General features: G+C 48.5%; 1 protein-coding gene across 1 annotated transcript; it reads right to left on the reverse strand.

Annotated features, from left to right (window-relative positions):
• Positions 1-560: 560 nt before the first annotated feature.
• Positions 561-26,398, reverse strand: Snta1 (syntrophin alpha 1). Its single transcript, XM_020173675.2, has 8 exons — positions 25,977-26,398; positions 22,325-22,510; positions 7,927-8,131; positions 4,413-4,620; positions 4,138-4,268; positions 2,117-2,313; positions 1,244-1,431; positions 561-1,142 (listed from the first exon to the last, which is right to left on the reverse strand). Exons 1-8 carry the CDS (start codon positions 26,284-26,286, stop codon positions 1,050-1,052), a joined length of 1,518 nt encoding a protein of 505 aa, XP_020029264.2. The 5' UTR covers positions 26,287-26,398; the 3' UTR covers positions 561-1,049.
• Between the last annotated feature and the right edge of the window lie 452 nt (positions 26,399-26,850).

The raw sequence follows: 26,850 nt of genomic DNA on the forward strand, positions 1-26,850 counted from the left end.
GAATCCTTTCCCTAAGAGATGGCATCAAATTTCTCTCTCCTGGAGAGAAGAATGGACTTACTGACTCAATTTTACTGCAGAAGTGCCGTGGGTCACTAGAGGCTCTGTTGATTCCTCCTTGCTCTCTCCTGTGGCCCTCACTCTGGGGGGAAGCAAGCTGTCACATTATGGGAACACTTGAGTAGTTCTATGGTCTGGCCCATGTATTGAGGGCTGAGCCCTCCTGCCAACAGCCATGTGCCTGAGCAGTTTAGAAAGCGGGAGGACCCTCCCGCCCCAGCCCAGCCTTCAGAGGACTGCAGCCCCAGCCAACATTTGTGCAACTTTGTGAAAGACCTGCGACAAGAACAACACAGCTTAACCCCGGTCAGTTACTGACCCACATAAAGACATAGTGTTGTTTTAAGCTGCTAAATTGTAGGGTAATTTGTCACATAACATACACAAACAATACACTCTCTTTGGGGCCCAGTTAAAGGTCTGCCCTTCTCCTGGGAGAGGGTCCACCACAGGGCCCAAAGGACAAGACATAAACCACAGACACTGGGCTGGGCCACCTATGCACTCAAAGGCTATTTATTATCCAAAAGGAGGAGAGAGGATGAAGAGAAAAACCAGATGTCCCACGGTGGTGGAGCTGAAGGGAAAAGTGAGCAGCAAGTCTTCTCCTCTTTCTCTTGCCTCTGACCCAGGGGACTCCAGGTTCAGATGGGGCCTCTGGGGTGGCTTAGGGGCCTCTAGGAGGCCTGGCAGCTCAGCTCTGGGGTCAGGGTCCCCACAGGGGCAGGTCCCAGGCTCGGAATGGCTTCTGTGTACACAAAATATCACTCTGCAAAAGGCACTGATGGAGACGGGCAGCAGAAGGCTGCCCCATCACAGACAGGTCCACTGTATCCTGGGTCTGGGTCCCGGCCTCCCTCAGGGGCTGGGTCTGAGGCCCTTGTTCCTCTCCTTTCCCTCAGCCCAGCAGTGAACAGGCAGTGGGCAGAGGGCCAGGTCAGGCCAGGTAGTGGATGCCCTCTCTTCAGGGCTAGTGCATCTGTCAGCTTCTAGGCCAAGAGCCCCAGACGGGTGACTTTGGCTGAGAGGAAGGAGTGGATGATGAAGACCATGGTTTTGGGACACGAGTGCAGGTCCAACTGCTGTAGGGTGGATGGAGAGAAGAATCAGGGGCCCTGTCCAGCCCAGCCTCCAGGAGAAAGGCCCCCCCGCCCCCAGAGTACAGAGGCAGCCCTCCACTTACAATCTCGCCTTCAGCACCCCCAAAATCCAGGAAAAGAAGACTGGCACCATCATCGGAGGACATTTGCAGCTTCTCGAAGGGCTGCCGGAGCAGCACAGCTCGGGCCGCACCCGGCTCTGCTGCCCACAGTGTAAAGCCCTTGTCAATGTGCACAGAGAAGCTGCAGGGGCGGCCATTCCACGTGCAGGCTGTAGGGAGGCAGGTGGGCACAGGCACAGCTGGCACATCAACCCCGCTGACAGCTCCACAAAGTGGGGCTTGACTACCCTCAGGGATGGGAGGCTCACTTCTGTCCTGACACCAGCATACCCTCCTGCAGTCTCCCCCACCCTACGGTACAGAACAATGGACCCTCAGAGAACCTACTCTTGCTTTTAGTCCCACTTTTAGCATCACCATAAGTAGAGGGGGAGCTTAGGCTGGGGATGTAGCTCAGTGGTAGAGTGCCTGCCTAGCATGCTCAAGGTACAATCTCCAGCACCACAAAAAAGGAGGGTACTTAAAATCTACCATGGACAGGAGGCTTACCCCCACAAAGGCATAGCATTGCCTAGTAAGTTTGAATTTCATATCAACAGTGGGTAATTTAGACATATAAAAAGGGTTTATTGTTTACCTGAAATTTAAATCATACTGGGTGTCTTGTATTTTATCTAGAGCCCTACCCCAAGGCTCACCTCTCCCATCCTCACCAGCAGTATCACAAGGACCCCAAGGAGAAGTCCTACTAGCTACTAGGGCCCCTCCATGTCATAACAGAGGCCCCTCAGAGAGTTCAAGTCTTGCTTTCTACCCCTTCCTGAAGCACCCTAAGGAAGGAAGCTTGAATGCCTGTAAGGGACATGAGGCTCATCCCAGGTCCACCCAGCGCACCTGTAGACACCTCCTGCACACCCTCAGCAGCCCGATGACAGCCATCCACCAGCTGTCGGGTCCAGGCAGCCAGGTCCTGTGACGACTCCACACTGAACAGGTGAGTGTCCACACCATGGCGCGTGCCAGTGCGCAGGGCAAAAGACAGCTCAGCATCGTAGGGCACTGAGCCCTTGGAGGGGCCTGAGTGCACTAGCCTGGGGGAGGAGGGTAGAGAGCTGAACATGAGGCCTTGGTCTGGGAGAAGTACTGCCAGGCAAAGGGGGCAGGGATCTGTGACTCCTTTGCCACCTAACAAGGGACAGGACTTGTAGGTGGGCACTGACCAACTCAGTAGGAGGCAACTCCCACTGCTCTCCCCCTAGCTCTTCAGCTCCTGCTGCAGTGGCGTCCTTACCCACAGCAAGTACACCCCTGCCTGGGTAACTCCACAACATACTCTTCCCTTTGCCTTGACTATCTGTCAGACTTGCCCCTCACTTCCTGGAGGTCTTCACTTAAATGATCTCTCTGTCTAAAATGGCGCCCCTGTCACTCTCCAGCCTGGCATCTGAAATTTCACTTTTGATTTACTTTTTTTCAGTTGACTTTTGGCTGTCTTCTTTAGTAGAATGCCCTGTAGGGGAGAAATTTTTGCCTATTTTGTTCACCACTGTGTTCTCAATCACTCAAACCATGTCTGAGACTTGAGCCACACCTCCAGCCCTCAATAAACCTTTGTTGCCTTAACTAATGAGTCACTTGATTAGGCTGGCAATCCACAACCTACTTATCTGCACTAGCCAGCAGGCTCCTGACCCAAGGGCCAGAGCCCACAGCATGCAGAAGAGCCCTGGAGGACAAAGGACCCAGACCCTGCAGTTTGACTCACTTGCTGTGTGGAGTTGGCCAGCAGACCTTCAAGTTCTAAGCCCCAGCCCTCGCTCTTCCTCATTCCACCCACTTGTTCAGTTCCCTTTCAGAGCTGCTTTCGACTTCCAGTCTCCCAGTTGTCAGCCCACACACACTTTGGATTGACTCAGCATCTCACGGAGCCTCCTCCCTTCATACGTTCACCCCCATCCCAATGCCCTTTCCTCCCACCCCCAGACACAAGCTCAAACCCTCTCATTCATCCAGGACACTTCCTGTGCCCTCCCCATCTGGCAAGCACAAAGCTCGTGAGGTTTCCCACCCTGTATTTTCCACTCCAAATGCTGCCTTTCTTCTCCATCTGCTGCCTCAACCCACCTTGCCAACCCCAGCCACACCATCTCTTCTGCATGGCTGCAGTGGCCTCCCAGCTTCTGTCCTGCCCTCTCTAGCACAAGGTCCATGTGGCAGCCACAGGGCTTCTAAAACACAACCCCAGTCACTGGGTCCTCCTGGCTTAACCCCTCCAACACTGCCACAAGTCTTAAAAGAAAGCCAGCATTGCTTCTCCAGACAGCAGAGAAGCTGCAGGACCTGCCATCTCCTGGTCTCACTTCTCCCCTTGTCCTACCTGGGTTCCTCATCTGATTATACCACATTCATAGCTCCATGAACATGCTACAGCCCTCCAAACTCTGTATCTCTGACAGAAAATGCTCTGCTCTTCCACTCTTTTCTAAACAGCCAACTTCCACTCATCCATCAAAGCCCCATGTGAATGTTACATCCTCCTTGAATCCCTCCCCGACCTAGCTGGGAAGATTTAAGTAGCTCTTATAACCCTGCATGATAATAGTTGTTCCTAGGTCTGTGTTCCCCACCACTATGTTATCTCTGAGGGCAGTGACTGTTGGGGTCAGCTCTGTGTCCCCTGAACCATTCAGTACAAGGTGTAGGTGTCAACAAATAGTGACTGGTGGGAACATCACATCCTTCTATTCCAAGCTCCCATTTTACAGATGAGGAAACTGAGACCTAGAGAGGGCAGAGACTTGCTTCAGGTCACCTGGAGGATAACTGAGGACAGAACAGGGAAGGAGTTCTGAGACCCATCTAGAGCATCTCCCTCCAAGCTCTGGGTTCGGCACCCAGCCCCTGCCCTTGGGTACCTGGTGGTGATGAGTGGGGCAGTGCGGGTGGGCCGGCTCAGAGCCTCACGGGTCTGGGGGAGACAACTGTAGAGAAGCAGTTCCTTTTCAGTCAGCAGGGCCAGGGTAGGGGCTATGCCCCCACTGGGCAGCTGCAGGGGGCAAAGTAGCAGTGAGGAGGGGTGGAGAGGAGAGAGTCAGAGGGCAAGGGGGAGCAGGGTGATGAGGGGCACTGAAAACAGATCAGTTCCAAGGGAGGAAAGAACAGGAGGGGTAGGCCCAGGCCCAGCAGGCACCTGCTCAGTCAACCAGCCCATCTGCTTGATGTCCTGGCTCCCAGCTGTGCCTGTGGCTGCCAGCAGTGCCTGTAGCTCATCCTTGACCCAGGGCATCAGAGCACTGATCTGAGCTTGGATGGCACCTGCCCACGACCTTGCACTAGCCTCATCTTTAGCCCTCAAGAAGAGGGCATCTTGGCCATCTGCTGCACAGATCTCCAGGTACCTGCAGACACAATGGGACAGAAAAGAGGGCAGTCAGTTGGCTGGAGTTGTCCAACCAGGAAATCTGGCCAAAGAAACCCCAACCACCGCCCAAACCAGAATGAACCACAGGGGTTGTCCATGGCAAGAATCAGGAGCAACTTTCTGTGGGTCACAGTTGTTGGGGCTTCACATGGTCTAGGAACAAAAGACACACATACACACACACACACACACACACACACACACATACATGTGCCTATAAACACAAATACGCACACTCTCAAGTGTGTGCAGGAGCCAAAATTATTACAGTGTGAGGATTTATAATGAGTGGTCTAAGCAAGATTCTCTCTTTTTTTTTTTTTTGGTGATATTGGGGTTTGAACTCAGGGCCTAACCTTAAGCCACTCCACCAGCCATTTTTTTGTGAAGGATGTTTTTGAGATAGGGTCTCAGGAACTATTTGCCCGGATTGGCTTCAAACTGCGATCCCCTGATCTCTGCCTCCTGAGTAGACAGGATTACAGGCATGAGCCACCAGTGCCTGGCTAGGAAGATTCTCTTGCTGGGCCAGCTCCCAGATTCTCTTTGTTGCACAGAACCAAAGTAATTCTTCTATTAATAGGGGAAAAACACTAAGGAGGCATGAGAAACCAACTGGATTTATGTAATAAAGTTGGGCCCAGGCAAGGTGGTACACGTCTATAATCCCAGCACTTGAGAGGCTGAGACAGGAGGATCTTGAGTTTGAGACCAGCATGGGCTATATAGCAAGGGAAATGGAGTACAGAGAAAGGAAGAGACAAAAGACAACCGGCCATTATGCAGGCAGGAAATATGGAGGAAGTCGGGACGCTGGTGGTTCATGTAACAATCCTAGCTACTCAGGAGGCAGAGATCAGGAGGATCACGGTTTGAAGCCAGCCTGGGCAAATAGTTCAAGAGACCCAGTCTCCAAAAAATACAAAAAAAGGGCTGGTGGAGTGGCTCAAGGTATAATTCCTGAGTTCAAGCCCCAGGCCCTGAGTTCAAGCCCCTGTATCAAAAAAAAAAAAAAAAAAAACTTGAATTCCCCCCCTTCCTTTGCAGCTATGGACAGACACATGACCCAGTTATGACAAATGGATAGAAGTCTCTACGTAGGATGACCCTTCCAGAATCAAAGGCAATCTTTCCTAGATATGGTAATTAGTCCCCAAAGATGGGTTCCACCAAATCCATCCTTCCCTGTACACATAGTCCATTTCTCCTCTCCTTGACCTTATGATTTGGTTCCAAAAAAATGTGGCAAAGCCAGGCATGGTGGCACACAACTATAATCTCAAGATACTTGGGAGGTGAAGGCAAGGGGATCCCAAGTTTTAGGCCAGCCTAGGCAAAATTATTGAGATGACTCTGTCTCAAAAAGCAAACAAAAAGGGCTGGGTGCATGACTCAAGTGGTAGAGTACCTGCTAGCAAATGCAAGGCCCTGAGTTCAATCCTCAGTATCACAAAATTGGCAGAATGATATTCTGGCCATTTTCAAGCTGCTACATGAGAAGTCCAGCTACCCTAAAACCAGCATACTACAAGGAAACACAACGTAGCTGTGTGGATAGTCATATGGAAAGACTGCAGCTCAACCAGCCTCTGGCTGTTCAAATGCTCCAGCTGATGAACCAGACAGGTAGAAAATGCAGCCATCTTGGACTTCTAGACTGAACCAGCCTTCATTACCAAATAATAAGAAATAATAAACCGTCATTTTATAAGGCACTAAACTTTAGGATGGCTTCTGGGGCAGCAATAGAAAGCCAAAATACCAGGAGAAAACTCTTTGCCTTTGTCTTCTTCCTGTTAGGTGGTGGGACCAAAAGAAAGATACTTCTGTGTTGTTTAAGTGACAAGCATAATGCAGCACCTAGTAGGTGCTTAAGAAAGAGGCTGAGCTGGGCACCGGTTGCTCACGCCTGTAATCCTAGCAACTAAGAGATCAGAAGGATTGAGATTCGAAGCCAGCCTAGGCAAATAGTTCACAAGACCCTATCTCAAAAATACCCATCATAAAAAATGGGCTGCTGGAGTATCTCAAGGTGTAGGCCCTGAGTTCAAGCCCCAGTACTTGAAAGAGAAGAAGGGAAGGAGGGAGGTTTTGAGGGAGGGAGGGAGGGAGGAAGGAAGGAAGGAAGGAAGGAAGGGGTTGAATGGATGCATGAGTTAAGTTACTCTCACTTCTTCCTCTGGGCATTCACATCTGATGGAGAACTTGGTCTAGGGAGTAGCCCTGGATTCCAGTCCTGGTTCTCCTTGAACTACTTCCTGTTCCTGACCTTTAGACTCTACATTGTTAAATAAGGTTATTAGATTCCACAAGTCTGCTAACATTTGTATCAGGACCACAGAAGGTTACCATCCTTCACACCCGAGCAGATGTAATACAATCAGTATCAGCTAACAAGTGCTAAGTGCTTACTGTCTATCCAGTACCATGTCAAGTGCTTCCCAGCACAATTTCATTGAACTCTTACAGTGGCCCTATGAGCAAAGTCCTATTTTTTACCCTTATTTTATGGATGAAGTCAGAGAAAGGAATCTATACCTCCAGGAAAGGTGGCACTCACCTCACTCTAGATGGCCCTTTCTGCTTTAGAAGCTGCAGCATGGCTGAGTAATGGTGGGGCTGAATGGAGTCTATGTTGGTCAAGTGCAGTATGCAGTGTTTGGGTGGTGTGTGTGTGGCATATGTATAAGAAGCTAATTACAGCCTAGGCTCAATGCCACCCTAATGCTCCACATTGGCTGGGAGGGCTGGCTAATGTCCATCATCCAAACCTTGTACCACTTGATACCACATCCTCTGCCTACCTGTGAGGTAAGAACAGGCGATGCCAGGTTGCGTACACGTGCTCCACTGAAGGGGTCATTTGTGTTGAGCAAAGATGAGGTAATACTCCTTCCTGAGACTCATAGGACCTCAAGGTTCCCAGCCTGATCCCAGACATCACCCAAAGAATGTGCGTATGTTTCTCTGTGTGTGCACATGTGGATGACATTTAAACACAAGTGCTTGTATAAGCATTTGCATGTGAATGGGGTGGATTTGAACATCTGTGTCTCTCTGTGCTGATGTCAACATTTATACATACACATGTATGTACACACATGTAATTATTTATGAAACCTGAATATTACTGGGGTTCCAAATGGTCTACCATCAGGACCTCAACCCAAAGGAAAATAGTCTAGCAGACAAAATATAATGGAAGCTATTTCACAACTTATTCAATATTAGGATAGCACGTCATCTGGTTGTCTGATGGGGAGGCCTCCCACACCAGCCTCACCTGGGTTCCGGATCAGTGGGAGCACACCTCCTTGAAACATATGCCATCTTCAAGGCCACATGTTTGGCCTCGCTCAGGTTCCGGGCTTGGGGACCAGGGGAGGAAGGCTGCCGCTGGAGGGGTGAAGCAGGGGGTGAGTCCCAGCTGACTGAGGTTCCACCAGCAGAGTTCTTGAAATACGGTGAGACTTCCTTCATGTACTTGACTGGTCAGGAGAGAGGTCAGCAGTTACTACTGTGACATAGGCTTCCATACAGTACACATCACAATTGTGATTCAATTAAGATTTTAACTTATGTCTGATATCACTATCTTATTCTAAGCTAAACTTACTGGCAGGACAATGGGTAGAAAATACTGGATATCTGCCAATATCCATTTGCTCACCTTCCCCCTGGTTTATGGACACAGAGCCACCTGAAAAAAGACTACATTTCCCAGGTTCCTGTGCAGCAAGGTGTGGCCAAATGCTAAGTTCTATCAAAGTAACTGGAAGGATCTGGACCTTTAGGATGACTGTTTAAAGAAAACAGACAACAGCTGAGGGAAAGAGCACCAACACAGAAATCAGGATGTGGGACTACTCTGCCACTGTCCTACTGCTTGTCGCTATGTCTTCATTCTTCTCATCTGCAAAAAGGAGGAGGTGAATGAGACAGTCCTATGGTAGAAGCAGCTCACTGTCTAACATAGTGATAGTCTCTCATGTAGACTTCATTTTCCAGGTTCTCCTGCAGCTACCAGTGCCCACGTGACCAAGTCTGGCCAATAGAAAAATAGAGAGTATGTGTTACCTAAGAAAGCAAAAAACTACCTGGATGTGATGGTGCACACCTGTAATCCCAGATACTCAGAAGTCTAAAGCAGGAGGATTACAAATTCAAGGCCAGCTGGGCAACTTAGCAAGACCCTAACTCAAAAAAAATTAAAATGGTGCAGGGGAGTAGCTCAGTGGCAGAACACTTGCCTAGCATTGTGAGGCCCTGAATTCAATCCTCAGTGCCACAAAAGAAAAAAGAGAGAAAAAAAAGCCTGACATGGTGGCACATGTCTGTAATCCCAGCATTCAGGAGGTAGAGGCAGGAAGATGGTGAATTAGAGGCTATCCTGGGCTACATAGCAAGACCCTGCCTCAAACAGCTAAAAAAAAAAAAAAAGAAGAAGGAAAAAAAACTTGTTATATTAAAGCCACAGTAGTTTATGTGTCTTTGCCGCAGCTGTATAGTTTGTACCCTAACCATCAATTACCACTGAATATAGCAGACGCCTTCTAGAATAGTATTGTCCAGCAGAAGCCTCTATGAGGACAGAAATGTGCCACACACATACTGTTCAGTACAACAGCCACTAGCCACCTGTGACAAATAAGCACTTTATTTTGTTGTTGTTGTTACAGTACTAGGGTTTTGAACTCAGGGCCTCATGCTTGCTAGGCAGGCACTTTACCACTTGAGACACTCTATCAATCTTTTTTTTTTTTAATAAGCTTTTTAACAATCTATTTGAACTCAACAAGTGGGGAAAAACTGAAACATTTTTTCCCCTTACATCAATCTTTTTTTTGTGTCAGGTATTTTCAAGATAGGGTTTCAAGAACTATTTACCAGGGCTGGCTTCAAACCACAATCCTCCTGACCACTGCTTCCCAAGTAATCAGCATCCAGCACCAATGAGCACTTTAAATGGGGTTAGCACAGGCTGGGCATTTCTATAATCCCAGCATTCTAGAGACTGAAGCACAAGGATCACAAGTTAAGGAGTGGCCTGAGGTACAGAGGGACATCCTGCCTCAATTAATTAATTAAGATAAAATAAATGGGGCCAGTAATGAATGACCTGAATTTTTAATTTTTATTTACTTTCAATTAACTGAAAATTCTACGTAGAACAGGACAGTTCTACGATATCAAGCCAAACTGCTTCTTTGTCTGACTGACATGTGATCTTGTCCTTCTGGCCATGCTAGCCAGACCAGGGTGAACACCTGAGCCACAGGCTACTCAGACTAAAACAGGAAGAGATTCAACCCTGGTAGCCTGAATGCTATAAAGCAACCACCTTCTGCCATGGGGTCAGAGAAAGGAGAAATAGGTTAGTGGGGTGGGGCATCGCTCCAGTAGTAGAGCATTTGCCTAACGACGGCAAGGTCCTAGGTTCAATCCCCAGCCCCACAAGAGAAAGAGAGAAAGAGGAAGAGAGAGAGAGAGATCAGCAGAAGCCTGGTGTAGTGTGGCACATCTGTAATCCCAGCATTTAAGGAGGGTGAGGCACAAAGCCAGTCTGAGCTACGTAGTGAGACTCTGTCTTGAAACAAAAACCAAAAAGAGAGACAGACAGAGAGAAAGGGAGAAAGGAAGAAAAGAGAGAAGAAAAGAGAGAAGTGAGGAAGAAAAAGAAAGAGAGAGAAAGAAAAAAAGAAGCAAGTTCATGGAGATGTGTCAAGAGACAGAGGGAAAGTCTGCCAGGCACCTGCTAACGTTCCAGTTTCTGATACTCATCCCAAACAAAGTCAGGCTGAAAACTCAACTGAGGTTCCAATAGTTGCAACCAAGAGCCTTGACTGGGAACCCAATGACAAGGGCCAGGACCCCATGCCTTTCTAGAAAAGGAGATCTCACTAGCCATGGCAGCTAGAAGCAAAAGACTACCAATGACAGGGGTGACCTGGGAACAGCTTGGTGAGAGTGGAGAGATTTGGGGATAAGTCTCTTCCTTAAGCACCTACTATGCACAGGTACTAGGATGGTAAGCATGTGACACTTGTGCCACCACTTCTAAGCCTTGCTCATGGAAGACATCACTGATCAATCATAGTGTTCTCTGCAGCCAATACAAATCAATTAGGGCTGACTGGTAATAAAACATTTTGGTCACCCTTGCTAAGTCAGTTAGACGGGTTTAACAGGGTCTTAAATAAAAATGTATTTATAATTTCACTTAAGAAATCTTAAGGAAGGCAGTTCAGGATTGGTTCAGGGGCTAAACGATACTGGATTCTGGGCCTTTCTCTTGGCCTTACCCTCATGACCATAGGATGCTGCCATAGCTCAAGCCAGTTATTCCTTATGTGACAAAAACAGAAGCAGGAAGAGAGGATCCAGGCAGAAAAAAGGCTGTCTCTTCACACTTCTGTTTTATCAGAGGTAAATATTTCCAGTAGATGTTTCCCTGCATCTCATTGGCCAGTACTGGACTGTGTATTCTGCAAGCCCAATCATCAAAGACAGAATAGTCATGATTTAGACCAATCACACCTCAGCCTCTGGGCCTATGCCTATTTCCACCCAATAAAATTAGACTTCTACTAGCAAGGAAGGAGAACTGGTTCCAACAGGGTCTGCCGCACTTGCCCTGGCATCTGGGCAGCTCCTGATTCTAACGGGCAGCAGCATTCCCTCTTCTCTAAACTGAGCTGCTGGGAAGATAGTGTGTAGATCAAGATGGTTAAAAGACTTGTCCAAGCACTGGTCTCTCTTCCCCCAGCTACACTATACCTTTTGTTGCTCTCCAGGGGGTGCCTGATACCTGCCGACCTTGGACAGCCTCCTACCTCTGCTTTCAACCACATCTGCTCCCAGGGACAAGCTGGCTTGCTTGCTATCTGACATTTACAATCAAGGCCCAGGCAACATGCCCCCAGGAAGCAGTTCTTGGCTCAGTTCTGTGGAAAAAGCAGGTAAGAAGTTATTTCTGTCGCAGGAGACATCCCTGTGGCTGAGACAAGATGCAAGGCAATCAGGGTGAATGAGAGAGGCAGCTGCAAATCCTACTGGGGTTGGAAAAGAAGTCATATTGAAAGCAAAGGCACTTTTTTTTTTTTTTAAAGAGAACAAAGCCTAAATCTGAGGTTTGGATACAAGGACTAAAAATGACTCACCACTATTTAGCAATGACTTACCCCAGGACTATTGGATTCTATTTCAAAGGGCATGGAGGAGAGGTATATCACAGCCTGAGAGCCAAAAACTTTCTCCACCCATTTTTCTTGCTAATAGAACCCTGAGCCCTAAAAGGTCAGCTTCTCCCCAACCTAAGGGGAGAATTTGATTGTCAGAGCTACTTACAATCATTCCATTTCTCTTGCTTATGAATGGTGAGAATGGGCAGATAAGACAATTCTTGCCTGCCAGGCACCAGTGGCTCACGCCTGTAATCCTAGCTACTCAGAAGGCAGAGATCAGAAGGATCGTGGTTCAAACCCAGCTTGGGCAAACAGTTCGTGAGACCCTATCTCGAAAAACCCTTCACAAAAATAGGGCTGGTGGAGTGGCTCAAGGTGAAGGCCCTGAGTTCAAGGCCCAGTACCACACACAAAAAAAGGTAATTCTTGCCCATGAGATGTGAGGAAAAGCATACTGCCTATCTCTTCTCTCCTCTGGCCTCTCCAAGTGCTGCAAGGAACTTGGTTCTACAGCAATGGCAGCCATGTTTTCACCCAAGGGTTGGGATCCACAGAATGAGGATGGTAGAGCAGACAGATGGACAGACTCGCTTGGTCTTCAATGATATCATGAGCCCCTAAGCTAACGAACCCTGAAGCCATGCTGCCTCAAGATGTTCTAGATAATAACATACTTTGTTCAAAGTTTAAACTTCTCTGAGGGGATAGAGAAGGCTGGTTAACAGGTACTCAATTACAGATGGGAATAAGTTCAAGTGTTCTATAGCATAAGAAGGTGTTAAAAACAATCATTTATGGTATATTTCAAAACAGCTAGAAAAGAGGATTTTGAATGCTCCCAACAAAAGAAATGATAAATGTTTGAGGTGATGAATATGCCAATTACCTTGACTTAATCATTACACACTGTATTGAACTATCACAGTGTATCCCATAAATATGCATCATTATCATGTATCAATTAAAAATTTAAAAAGAGGAAAAAACCTCTGAATTGGGTTTCTGTTATTTGCATTTGTGGTGCGTGCCTACCACACAGGAGGATCTTGAGTTCCAGGCCAGCCTGAGTTACACAGACTTTGTCTCAAAAAAAAAGCTGGGTGGGGAATAACAATGTCTACCCCCAAGAGATGCCAGAACTAAATGAAATAATGTGAAAACATGTAGCACACATTAGGGACTCAAAACCAAATGTTTCTTATCTATCAGCCTCACTTGCCCACACTTCCTAGGACTGTGCTGTGATTCTATGTGTTGGGGCTGTCTTCCCCACCACACAGAGTGCTCCTAGAGGATGGAAACTCGACTCAATTCGAACCCCAAGTCAGTGCTCTGTGAATGGAGAAATGAATGCCAGGGCAGGACAAGCTCACTGAGCAAGAAGATGCCACAGCTAGTTCAGGCCCAGCTCAGATGTCACCCCCTCCAGGAAGCCCTCCCAGATGTCTAGACTGGATCTGTCCCACCTCTATGTGGGGACAGTGTCTCCTGACAGGCAGGAACACTGTAAGGACAGGGACCTCATGTGACTAATCTCTGTGTCCCCAGAATTCAGCAGGGGTCTCATATGCTACGTGCTCAGCAAATGAACATTTGTCAGGTTTGAAGCCAGAGAAAGTGCTGGCACCCCTGCTCGCATGGCTGTTCCAGAACTAGATCCTCCTTCACCATTCCCACAGGAGCTATAAATGGACACACAAGCTGGTGCCAGAAACAAGGTTGGATTTCACAAACCAAGTGGCCTCTCCCAGAGTGGGGGTGGGAGCCTAGTAGCCCCAGAGTAGAGCCATAAATAGCCCAGCTCCAAAGCCTCTTTCCCACTCTGATCTCTGCCTGAGTCACCCGACCAGGCAGGGTGGGGCCGTCCACAGGCTGTGGCCTCCAGAGTTGAGAGCACCACCATGGCCCATGGCCAGGACTCTTGAGTCTACAAGGACAGGCCCAGCTGGAGTCCACACCACTCTCCCCAGCCAAGCCCAGGAGCCCAGTAAAGCTCAAATGGACACATGGGCTCTTTCTCCTTAGGGACGCTGGGCAGATACACCAGAGGCTCCAATTCCCAGGGACCTCCAGCTCTGCCAAGGAGGGAAGCCAGAACCCAGCCCCGGTCCCAGGAGCCAGGAAGAAAGTCCACTAGAAACCCAAGAAACAAATACAAGACAGAACCATTCACCTAATCCAGTATAACTGTAGGAGGTATGAGGGTGTGTCATATGCATGAGAGCAGGTGACTTATCTATTTGGGCTCAACACAGTATCCCCAGAACTTATCCCAAGGCTCAATAAATGTTTGTGACTGAATATCCTAGCCTCAAGTCTTGGCTGCAGAGAAGCCTATCCACTAAGCTCAAGCTGCTCGGTTGGTATTTACACACACCTGCTTGAAATTATAGGCTCCATCCGTATGTTTACTAGTCTAGGGCCTCTCTCTTCTAAACAAAATGTCAATTCTATGAGCATAGAGACCAGTTCCCCTGTTTGCCAGGGAACACCCAACTTCTAGACTAGGTAATCAGTGAATAAGAAATTTGTTCAAGCCTGGTGTGGTGGTACATGCCTATAAATCCAGTACTTGGGAGGTTGAGGCCAGAGGATTGCATGCTTCAGGCTAGTCTGGGCTATGTAATGGGACCCTGTGTCAAAACAAAAAAAAAAGGGGGGGGGGGTGGGAGGAAGGGAAGGGAACAGAAGGGAATTTGTTCAATGATGGGGCTGGGGATATAGCACAGTGGTAGAGCACTTACCTGAAAGCACATCAGTCCCCAGCAACACAAGAAGAAAGAAAAGGAGGGAAGAAGGAAGGAAAAGAGAGAAAGAGGAACATTTGTTAAATTAATGGATATTGGAAGGCTTCTGAGCCTTGAATGTACAGTGAGACAGGTTTAGTTTAATGTCCTTACTCTATGATCCTGGACAATGACTAACCTCCATGAGTCTCTATTTCTGCTGAACTCACTACATAGCCTGAGCTATCCTCCAAGTTACAATTCTCCAGCCTCAGCTTTCCTGGTGCTGAGATAACAGATGTACACTTTCACACCTGGCTTGTGTGTGTATGTATGTGTTTTAAGACAGGTTCTCACTATGTAGCCCAAGCTGGCCTTGAATTTACAATCCTCCTACCTCAGCATCCCAAGTGCTGGTATTATCGACAAAAACCACCATGCCTGGCTATTTCTGCATTTTTAAAGAGGGACTAAAAATATCTGCCTCACAGGGTATTGAAGTACTTTTTCCTGACTGCCGTACTGAAGACTAGGTCTTCAAAAGAGAACCATGTGGTTACACTTCTGCTGCTGTTCTTAGTGTGACAGTATAAGGGGATGGACATGAGCTGTGGTGACAGACAAGGATCTGAATCCAGGCCCTATCACTTACTCTCTGGTCTTGGCAATTCCCAAGGTCTCTCTGAAACTCGGTTTCTTTGCCTATGTTATGGGTACTGATATGCTAGCTCTCAAAGCAAGGCATTGTGAGGATTCAAATTCAGGCTGTCCACTTGTCCAACCTGGATGGAGTGGAAAGGATGTGGGATACCAACACGCCTGGAAGAGATGACCTTTTAGGGCTTGCTAGCCCGACAAGGCTGAACTAAATATAGTTCTTGGACCCTGGCAGGCCCAGTAGCAGGGCTGACTAGCAGAGCCAAGGCTGCCACATTTAGGGGATAAAATCTCACTTTCCCATGCCTATAAGGATTACAGAGGGTGGGGGATCCACTTATCAAGATTCCAAAAGCAGGTGAAACCTCTGACCTAGTAACACCTCTTCCTGGAACCAGGCTTCAGATCCGTACTCACAGGCACCCAGAAAGTCAAACCGCTGTTCTCTATGATGCAAGAGACTAGGAAGCTTGAATGGCCATGAGCAGAGCCAACAGAAAGCAAGACATGAGTTCCCTACCTGGGAAGACTGGTCCCTGATACCTACATCAAGTCTGGCCAGAGCAGGGCTCAGTAAATAGCTGCCAAATGAATGAATGGATCCCAATAACAGAATATTATGAAACAACTAAAAAAAACAATAAGAGCCAAGCACTGTGGCTCACACCTGCAATTCTAGCTACTCAGGAGGCACAGATCAGGAGGATGGAAGTTCGAAGCCAGCCTGGGCAGATAGTTTATGAGACCCTGTCTGGAAAAAACTCTTCACAAAAAAGAGCTGGTGGAGTGGCTCAAGGTGTAGGTTCTGACTTCAAACCTTAGTACCACACACACACAAACAAAACAAAACAAAACAAAACAAGAAAGTGGTAGAGTGCTTGTCTAGCATGGACAAGTCCCCGGGTTCAATCCCCAGTGTTAAATAAATAAATAAATAACAAGAAAGAATTATATGTCCTTGACTTATTAAATGATAAAAACACACAGGGAAAATTTCTGGGAGTGTAAAAATATCAACAGCGGTTATCGCTTCGTAGTGGGCTTTTATTTCTGTCTTGTTTTTTTCTGGTGCTACAGCTCAAGCCCAGGGCCTTGAGCATGCTAGGCAAGGCCTCTACCACTGAGCCCCACCCCCAGCCCGACTGACAGGATCACACTACACTCCCTGTTGTTCTTCTCAGTGAGCACAATTAAATTTTTTTTAAATCTAGCTTATTTTTCAAAAATATACCACCAGATTCCAGACCATTCAAGCTAGATGTGAGAGATAAGGCCCTTATCAACTCAGGATGTCCAAATTCTGAGTTCTAAGATGTTAGTAACGGAACATAGAAGCATTTATTGAGTACTTACTATATATCAAGTACCAAATTCAACTCTCTGACACTTTCACTTAATTTTATCAATTCAGTGAGACAAACTCATATCCTTGTCTAATAGATGGATAAAGTGGGCCTCAGAGGAATGGCATCATTTGTAGTATGGATATTTTAAGAACATGGATTTTCTGAGAGGCCTGAGCTCAAATTCTATCTCTGCCCACTGTGTGACCTTGGGCAAGTAACTTCTCCTCTGTTTCAGTGTCCTCATCTGTATAATGAAATTGATTCTGTGCCTTCATTCACACAGGGTTCATATTACGGATTTAATGAACTAATACCTGGAAGGACTAGCATATTGTGGGTGCTCAGTAAAAACGAGACCCTACCATCATGATTATTATTATTGTTATTTCCTCCTCCACCACCAGCAGCCAGAGTTTGCCTCCAGAGACCCACAGGCATTTTAATCAAGGGCTGTGGAGCAGGCCAGGGCTGGATTAGGCCAAGTTTTGTCTGTAGGGAGTCACATGGTCCAAAGTTTTGTGTGTGCAGCCAAATAAACGTTTCCTTAGAACAATGGTTAGAGCAACAGAGCTTTGTGGCATTCATGCCCATTCTTGGGTCAGGAGGCCTTCAGGCGCCTGAGAGGCATAGCACACTCCACTCAGCTGAACAGAGTAACCCCAAATTAGCTGCATCCCACTTTGGAAGCTAGGAATACATGGAGCCAAACTGCAGGAGGAACACTTGGTCACATCCATCTCCTGGGGAAGAGCTGGCAGGAGGCTGGCCTCAGAGTTAAGGGCTCATAACAGAAAAGTTCAGGAGTCAGTCACGTCCAGTGGGGGGCCTGAGCCCTTTCGTGAGCATTTGGGAAGACAGTTGCCATTGTAAAAGTTAAAGGGAAAATAGAAAAGGTCAGCAATGCACCATACTCATTATTCCCCAGACACCGCCATGCCCTACGCTATGCTGGGCTCAGTGCTGGGGGTGGGGGCTCAAAGACCATCTATATCTCTAGTCTCTGACCTCAGAGAGCTTCCAGGGCTGGGGATGTAGCTGGGTGGTAGAGCACTTGCCTAGCATGCACTGGGTTCAATCCCCAAAACCACACATACAAAGACCTTCCACTTTACTAGAGAAAATGATGATGTTGACGGTGATGGTGATAAAGGAAACATTTACTGACTGCTTCACCTGTGGAATTCATTCTATTACACCCTTGAAATACACAAATAAAATAAGCAATGGGGTGCCTACTATGGGCACTGGCCTTGGCATGCACTGCATTTCTCTTTCATCTTTCTAACAACCATAATGAGCAGTATTAGCCAGAGCTGAGGCAACAGTACCTAGGCAACCACACAGACCTCAGTTTTGTTGGAGTTGTAATCTGCCAACTTCTTCAATGTGATTTAAAGGAAGTTACTTAGCTGAGCATGGTGGCTCACATCTATAAGCCCAGCTACTCAAGAGGCATAGGTAAGAGGATTACAGTCTAAGGCCAGCCTGGGCATAAATGCAAGCCCCTATCTGAAAAATAACCAAAAAGCAAAAAGGACTGGGGGCATAGCTCAAGTGGTACAGCACTTGCCTAGCAAGCACAAAGCCCTGAGTTCAAACTCCAGTCCCACCAAAAAAATAATAATAAAAATAATGGAAATAACTTATTCTCAACAAACTTTGACAACCTTGTATGTAAAATGGGGATAATAGTCCTTTGATTCTATGTTACCTGTTATCATGCACATCTATTTACATGCTACAGTATGCTTGTATCTTTTTTATTTTTTCCTTGAGACTGTGTTGCCCAGACTGGTTTTGAACTCCTGGGTTCAAATGGTCATCCTGCCACAGTCTCCCAAGTATCTGTGACTCACAGGTGTGCACCACAATATAGACGTTTTTTGCTTATAGTTTTTAATTTTTTTTTGGTACTGGGATTTGAACTCAGGGCCTCATGTTTGCAAAGCAAGTGCTCTACCACTTGAGCCACACCTCCAGTCCTTCGCATATATCTTTTAAAAATCTGATCTACCTTACTATGAATGACTAAACTTTACTTTTATTAGTTTTTACTGCTCTTAAATAATAAACATTATTTATTATTTCATGACAGGCTCACTGTTGTCACTGTCAGTGTGTCTAGCCATATTGGAGAAGGGAAGGGAGAAGGGCACTTTCCTTGTAGCTATCCCTCCCTCTTCCCCCAGGCCTAATCTCCAAGGGCCCAGGCTGGCATGGCATGAGATCTGCACACAATGGGCTTCTCTAAGCAGCAAACAGAGACATGTTGGTTGCCAGCTTGTGCCCAGGCTCTGTCACAAACACATCCTTGTGGCCTAAAAGAGGTGCAGAACATTTGTGCTAACCTCTGCCCTAGCTGAGGAAAGTTCCAGGAGACAGGCTGGGGTTGCTGAGGTCTAGTTGAGCCCCCTAGGCCAGGGAAGGAAGGCTCTGGAAGGCACCTGGAGTGTACTAATGACAGCTGTTCTTCCAGGATATTCTCAGGGGATTCTGTACCCATCAAGCTCCAGTCCCAGGAAAGATGCCCAGCTGCCTTGCCAAGTTCACAGCCAAAGGACAGGCTAGCCTTCATGACTTCTTGGAGGTGGCCTCAGGAATAGGTCGGAGGTGGGGAAGGCCTAAACAATGTGGCCAGTGATTGGGCTCTGAAGAGGGAACCTAGGCCTAGAGAGGCTCCCAGGAACCCTGGCTCTAGACTTGGGCAACTGGCAGACTCCGACCTTCTCCACAAAGCCTCAACGACCAGGCACAACCCAGCATCTTCCTGAGTCCAGTTCCTCACCCAAGTTCCTCACCCAAGGCCCCCACCAGCCCTTTGTGCTGCTTTTGGGGGAGTCACCTCTTTCCATAAGGCTGTTGGGCTGGAAGATAAGGCAAAAAGAGACTTCAACTATTAAAAAGCTGGGAAAAAACCAACAAGAAAGCCACAACCTCCTTCCTCTTACTTAAGTTTGGGAAGGGGTTTACCAAGGATTATTCTTGCCCTTTGAAAAGTCTCAGAACATGCCAGGCACCGGTGGCTCATGCCTATAATCCTAGCTACTAGGAGGCAGAGATCGGGAGGATCGTGGTTTGAAGCCAGCCCAGACAAATAGTTCACGAGACCCTATCTCGAAAATACCCATCACAAAAATAGGGCTAGTGGAGTGACCCAAGGTGAAGGCTCTGAGTTCAAGCCCCAGTACCATACACACACACACACACACACACACACACAAGAAAAGTCTCAGAACATAAGAGCAAGGTTGGTACACATGTCTCTTCTCTTCTCAGCTACTGCTGTGACAGACTGTAAATCAAGGGCTGGAGGAGTGGCTCAAGCAGTAAGAGCACCTGCCAAGTGTGAGGCCCTAAATTCAAACCCCAGTGCCGCCAAAAAAGAAGACACTGAATCAATTCCACTCCTCTCTGCTGAGCCAACACAAGGCTTCTCAATCCTCCCAAAGGTGGAACTCTCAGAAGCAGCCCTGGAGCTAAGAAGAAAGGTCAGGTACTGGTAGCACGCACCTATAATCCTAGGTATTTGGAGGCAGACGTAAGAGAACCATGGTCCAATGGTAGCCCAGGCAAAAGCCTGAGACCCTATCTGAAAAATAAACTAAAAGCAAAAAGATGACTGGGGTGTGGCTCAAGTGGTAGAGCACCTGTCTGGGAAGTGCCAGGCCCTGAGTTCGAACCCCAGTACTGCTGAAAAATAAAAATAAAAACCAACAGTAAAAGCAAAAAGACTGCAGATGTGGCCCAAGTGGTAGAGCCCATGCCTCACAAGCACAAGGCCTGAGTTCAAACCCCAGTACAACCAAAAAAAAAATCTGAGCCAATTCCTTATCAGATTGATATACACACTAAGAACTCAGATAAATTGTTCTCAACCTAAAGATGAGGAAGGTGAGGGGCCCTCTTCCATGTGGATTAGAAGCATGGGTTAGAAACATGGCTACAGCATAAATTTTACCATCTACAGACTAAATCTCAAAACAGCAGAAACTAAAAGAGCTTTCAAGTCAACTACAATGTGACATTTTACTGAATGTCAATTGTTTTAAACCACATTGCTACCTATAAATATCAAAGTAATAAGTCACCTGAGAGGAAAAGTCTCATATACATATCTTTTATGTACAATCCTATTATTTGACTTTGCAGTTAAAATATGATTAATAGGGGCCAGAGGCATAGCCCAGTGGCAGAGTGTTTGCCTAGCAGGAGGAGGCTCTCGATTTGGTCCCCAGAACCACTGTATTTGTACGTGAATGATAAACTCTAAGCTTTTAAGGGCTAATACTCTGGAGTCAGTTCTTTTTAAGTTTGAAAAAGAAAATGTATTTGTAGCATTTACAGATCTACCTAAAATGAAAGAAAAAAAAAAACTGAGTGGGAATGGAGGTCTGGGCCCCCAGTCACCCAGCACCCACAGCCTGTTGGCCTCCATGGTGCCTTGCAGGCCTTGCAGCTGGGACTCTGGCCCTGACATTCTCCATCAGCCCCACCACCTCCCCGGGCCTACTCTGGGCAATGAATCAAAGACACATTCCTTGGCCCCCATGGGCTTTCAGAGCTGACCAGTGGAATGTAAGGAAAAGGCTCAGCAAAGCAGAAACCTGAGAGAGATGCCACATGAAAATATGGGACAACCACACTGATGGGGAAACTGAGGCCCAGAGAAGGTGAGACTCTCATCCAAGACCACACACAGTGAAAACATAGTGGAGAAAGACACCCCACCAAGGTTCCTCCAAAAAACTCATCTCTGGACAAAGCATGGTGGTACATGCCTGTAATCTCAGCTATACTTGAAAAGAGGAGTGCCAGAGGCTCAAAGTTTCAGACTAGTCCAGCCCAAAAGTTAGTGAGACCCCCATTTTAATCAACAAACTGTGTATGGTAGATCATGCCTGTAATCCCAGCTACACAAGAGGCTGTAGGTAGGAGGATCAAGGTTTGACACCAGCTAAAGAGAAAAAAAATGAAAGATCCTAGCTGAAAAATAAAAGAAAGAAGGACTGAGGACATGGCTCAACTGGTAGAGGACCTTTCCAGCAAGTATAAATCCCTGAGGAAAGAAAGAAAAGGAAGAGAGAGAGAGGAGAGGGGAGGGGAGGCGAGGAGGGGAGAGGAAGGAGGGAAGGGAGGAGGGAAGGGAATGGAGAGGGGGGAGGAGAGGGGAGGAGGCGAGGGAAAGGAGGGGAAGGGAAGGGAGGAGGAGAAGGAGAAGAAGAAAAGAAAGGAAAAGAGAAGAGGCCAAGTTTCTTCCAAATGAAGATGGGTCTTGAGGCTTGAGGGACCTTGGGTGCTAGAAGAAACTGTAGTTAATCAACTCCTCAGGTCCTTCAGGAAAGAATCTTAGCCGTCCCCTCCCCAGTGCCCACTCTTCTCTCTTCCTGAGTCACACGCTGTGTGGCACATCCTGCATGATACCTTCAGTCCCATTCACAGCAACCCAGAATGGCAGGGGTTACATCCCCATTTTATAGATCTTACAGACAAGGAGACTAAGGCTCAGAGAAATGAAGTGACCTGCCCAATGTCGCACTGCTAGGGAGAGAGAGCAGATGCAAATGAGGCCTGCTTCGCTCTGTGCCGGTCTCCCTCTACCACCTCGTGCTAATTCCAGGCAGGTCCCCCAGTTCTGTTTCTGTTCTGAAGCCTGCCCACTTCCCATCCCCCAAGGCCAGGCTAGGATGCTTGAGGCCCCAAGGAGACAGGGAAGAAGTTAAACACCCCGCCAGCCCGCCTGCCCTCTGGGCTCTGAGCACAGCACTTACCCTCCAGCGCCACCTCCTTGCCTGTCTTTTTGAGGGCCTGCACCGCCTCGTCATGGGTGGCAGAGGACAAATCCTCCCCATTCACGGACAGGATAGCATCCCCCACAAACAGGGCCTCCGTCTGGTCAGCTGCCAGCCCCTTGAAGATCTTGGAAATGAGAATAGGCATCTTGTTCTCCCGGCCACCTGCACAGGCAAAGGAGAAGGAAGAAACTGAGGCAGGCACTTCAACTCTTGGGAGGCACATCAACGTTCAGGGCTCCCTCGCTGCCCAGCCGAGTGCCAGGACAGCAAAGAGAGTCTCAGAAAAGGGCCTTCGAAGTTTGAGGTCTAGCCAGGCTCATACCTGTAATCCCAGGCACTAGGGAGGAAGAGATCAGGAGAATCTCGATTCAAAGCCAGCCCAGGCAAATACCTATGTCGAAAACACCCAACACAAAACAGGATTGGCAGAGTGGCTCAAGTGCTACAGTGCCTGCCTAGCAAGCATGAGGCATTGAGTTCACAAAAAAAAAAAAAAAAAGAAGTTTGGGACCTAATAATACTTATTTCATAAATTCACCCTGCTCTAGTTTTGTCCCCGATCTTTTGGTTCAATGCTTTCGCCTAAATCGTAGACCAGGTTGGCCTCAAACTCACGATCCTCCTGCCTCATCCTCTTTGCCTCGTTGATTACTGGCATGTGCCATCACAAGCAGCACGGTTCAATGCTTTGGCTGCTCATTAGTGTTTGAGTAACTTACAAAACTTGAAGAGTTTTTCCCTTAAAAGTGCCTGCCTATCAAACGTGAGGCCCTGAGTTCAAACTCCAGTGCCATATAAAAAAGAAGATTTGCCTTAAACATTTTGGATTTTAAGCAATTTTCCCACAATATGGGAACCCACTGATACTTCCCCCAATCTGGAATTAAGACAGATCTCAGTGATTGCTATGACCCTAAGGACCACTTCAGCAATAATAAAGTTTTACAACCCAAGACCCAGGCTGGAAACCAAGACCTTAAATTCTAGGGATTTCAAAAGCCTGTCTGAATTATACCGCTGATAGAAAAAAAAAAAAATACATTTTCCTGAATTGCTTTATTGCTAAACTCTTAACTGCCTTTTTAAAATAAGAAGTTATAATAATAGTTCACATTAGTTCCACGTACAAGTGCCAAGCACCGTGCTGGATGCCTTCAATGTTGTCTCACTGCCTCTTCACAACACCCCATCACACAGGCATGCACAGCTCCCTATTAGGGAAACCAAGGTGTGGAGACAACTCCTCCCCAAGGTCACTCAGTTAGTAAGTAGAAAAGCCAACATTTGAACCTAAATCTCCCTACTCAGAACCAACATTCTGGGCTTTTTTTGACAGTAGTGTGATTTGAACACTGTTCAAACTGAACAGAGGGGCAGGTACTCTACCACTTGAGCCACTCTGCCACCCAGGATCAACATTCCTAACCCTACAGTATTTTTGTTTGTTTGTTTTTGTTTTGTTTTGTTTTTCAGTACTGGGGTTTGAACTCAGGGCCTCAAGCTTGTTAGACAGGCACTCCACCACCTGAGCTACTCAGTCAGCCCCCTACCCTACAGTAGACTGCAAGTCAGGCCCTCACATATCCCACTCTTGGTCCACGCTCCCAGTACTCAAGATGAAGAACTAGCAACTCCAAGTGGCAGGTCATTATTCCAAGGTTACACAACAAGTTGGTGGCAGAGCTGGGACTGGAACACCTTTCCTGACCCACACAGGCCCAACAGTGTGCTCAGGACACTGCACAGGGCTTGAGGCATAGGAGAGGAGGGAGTTTCTCTTCATATTTTCTCTCCTCCACCTAAAACTAGGAACTTCAGTTCAGTTTGAAGCTATGATCATTCATGACTGCCTTGGACTCAGCTGGACCCTAACGGGAGGTTACCATGGCAACAGGAGCCCAGTCTCTATCCACAAGGAATTGGATGGAGCTGCTACTTCCCCTGAATTCTCCTAAGAATATCCTCACATCCACCTACAAGTATGAAGCTAGAGAGTAACTATGTGACCTTGGGAAGACCCTGTTCTTCTGGGAGTCAGCTTGTCCATAGGCAAATGGAACTCTAGATGAACTCAGAGTTCCTTCCTGCTCTGACACTCTTAAGTGTACAATTTTTGGATTAGTCTGTTGCCCTATTCCATGCTAGAGTTTGGGGGTACAGTTTTGGGGTAAGACTAGTGCCCGTTCCCTGATTTCCCCATTTCCCCTTTTAGACCTTTGTGGGGGGGGGGGCACGTTGCCCTTCCACTGGAAAGAACCAACTCCCCAGGGCAACAGTGGTATGATAATTAAAGGTTCAAATCCCAGCTCTGCCACTCACTATGTGATACTGGGAAAATCCCTTTACCTCCTGAGTCTCAGTTCCTTCACCTGCAATAAGGGATTATACTCTACCTTTCACCACTTGTTGAGGTGGATCGTGAGTCAAGTGCACTTGGCACAGCACCTGTGGCACACAATGATGGCATCACCACCATCACCGCCTTCTTACCCAGGCCAAAGAGTCTGGAAATACTAGTGAACAGAGCCAGCTCCAGGGAGGCCTGGGAGAGACCAGTACATGCAAGGTGATAAAAAGGCTAACACCCTTTCCTAAAGCACTCTGCTGAGGACTGACAACAGATGAGCAGGAATGGTGAACCCAGCAACCGGGAGTGTGCAGGGATTTTAAGCACCATGGTTAGTTGCTTTGGAAGTCTCTCCTGGCCTCCATTTTCCTCTCATCTAACAGCAAAGCATCCAAATATGTGGTGGTATTAAGGTTTGAATTCAGGGCTTCATGCTTGCTAGGGCAGGCACTCTAGTACATGAGCCGTACCCCCAAGCCAAACACCTAGTACATGTGCTGGCAGGGTGAGCCCCACTCTCATAGAAACATCATAACTCTATCATCTGCATTACCATTAACAAAATTGAGATTCAGAGATGGGGAGTGACTTGTCCAAGTTCACACAGTGATCCAGACACAACCACAATCTGGGTGCACCCTAAGGAAAGCTGTCAGTCCTGGAGGCTGAGAGGTCAAAGAGAAGAATGGCAATTCTGGGACCACCATTTCCATCCTGCACGGTGCAAATGGACAGACAGATCAAGAGCCCAGCTGTCAGGACTCCAAGCCTAGTACAGACTAATACAGCTTTCGTGGGACCTCAAATGTCTAGCTCACTGTCTGGGACCTGTCCTGTGCCTTCCAGACTCCAAGCCTTGCCCCGACCCCCGCACGTCGGTTGTGTCTCAGGGGCTTCCCCTCCTTGCCCTATCAGTATCCCAGGCTCAATGCTCTCCTCCACCCCACCCCACCCCCGTCTGCTTTTTGGGGCCTCTTCCAGACTCGAATACCTCTAGTCAGAACTGCCCACCCATGTCCTTGGTGCGCCCTCACCCTCTCCACATCCGTGCGTTCCGTGCTCCCTCCCCCGCCACCGCCCCGAGACCTCAACTCCTGAAAGCCCCTCCAACCTTGGCCTGAGCGCCCTCCGTTCCCTCCCCTCCGTCCCCTCGGACCCCCTCTCCCCAAACAGAAGGCCTTCGACTCCGTGTCCTCCGCGAGCTGCCAGCCCCTGCGACCCCTCCGCCCTCAGCGACCCCATGGACACCTCGACCCTGTGGCCTGGGTGGCCCGCGCCCACCTTTGATGCTGATGCCCAGCCCGCCGGCGTCGGCCTTGCGCACCGTCACGCGGCGCCGCTGGAGCAGCAGAGCCTCGGGCAGCTGCGGGGGCGCCGCGCTGGGCTCCGCGGCGCCGTTGAGTTGCGCGGGCTCCAGCTCCCGCTGAGCGCCGGGCTCGGGGCCGGGCTCGCCGTCGGCGGGGCTCACGGTCAACGCGTCCTCCGCTAGACTGAGCAGCACCCGCTGCCACCGCTCACCCCCGGCCCCCGAAGCCACCCCAGAGCGCAGTTCCAGCAGCCCGGTGCGCGGGGTGCGCCTGCCTGACGCCATCTTCGCCTGCGAGCCCCCAGCCGCCGCACTCGCCCCGGCCGGCTCCGACCGAGCACCCGGGGCAGAGGGCGGCGGGGCCCCAGCTGGGCCAGCCGCCACCCTACCCCGGCCGCTGGGGGCGGGGCCTAAGGGGCGGGCCTGCCAGGGGTGTGGCCAATGGGCGGAGACGTGACTGCCAGGGGTGTGGCTAAGGGCCAGGGACCCGGCCACAGCAGGCACTGGAAGCTGAGACGTGGCCCTGGAGCCTAAGGATGTGCAGATCACTTGGGGGTGGGTCATAAGGGTCTAGGGGCGGGGTGGTTGAATAAGCAGAGGAGGCGTGAGGTGCCGGGTGCTGGGCAGGGCCATAAAAGATCCGGACTCCGGGCGGGAGGCGGAACCCCAGGATCCTGTAGACAAGGATCTGCGCCAGTACCGCCGTCGAGGGCCCAGAGGATAACAACTTCGGACGTGGAAGCACTAGAAAAAGACAAGCCGGGAGTGGTAATGCGCATCTATAATCCCATCTCTCGGGAGGCTTTGGCAGAAGGAACGCGAGTCCAGGGCAGCCTGGGCTACATAACG

This window comes from Castor canadensis, chromosome 5 (genome assembly GCF_047511655.1).
Source record: "Castor canadensis chromosome 5, mCasCan1.hap1v2, whole genome shotgun sequence".
Classification (NCBI taxonomy): domain Eukaryota; kingdom Metazoa; phylum Chordata; class Mammalia; order Rodentia; family Castoridae; genus Castor; species Castor canadensis.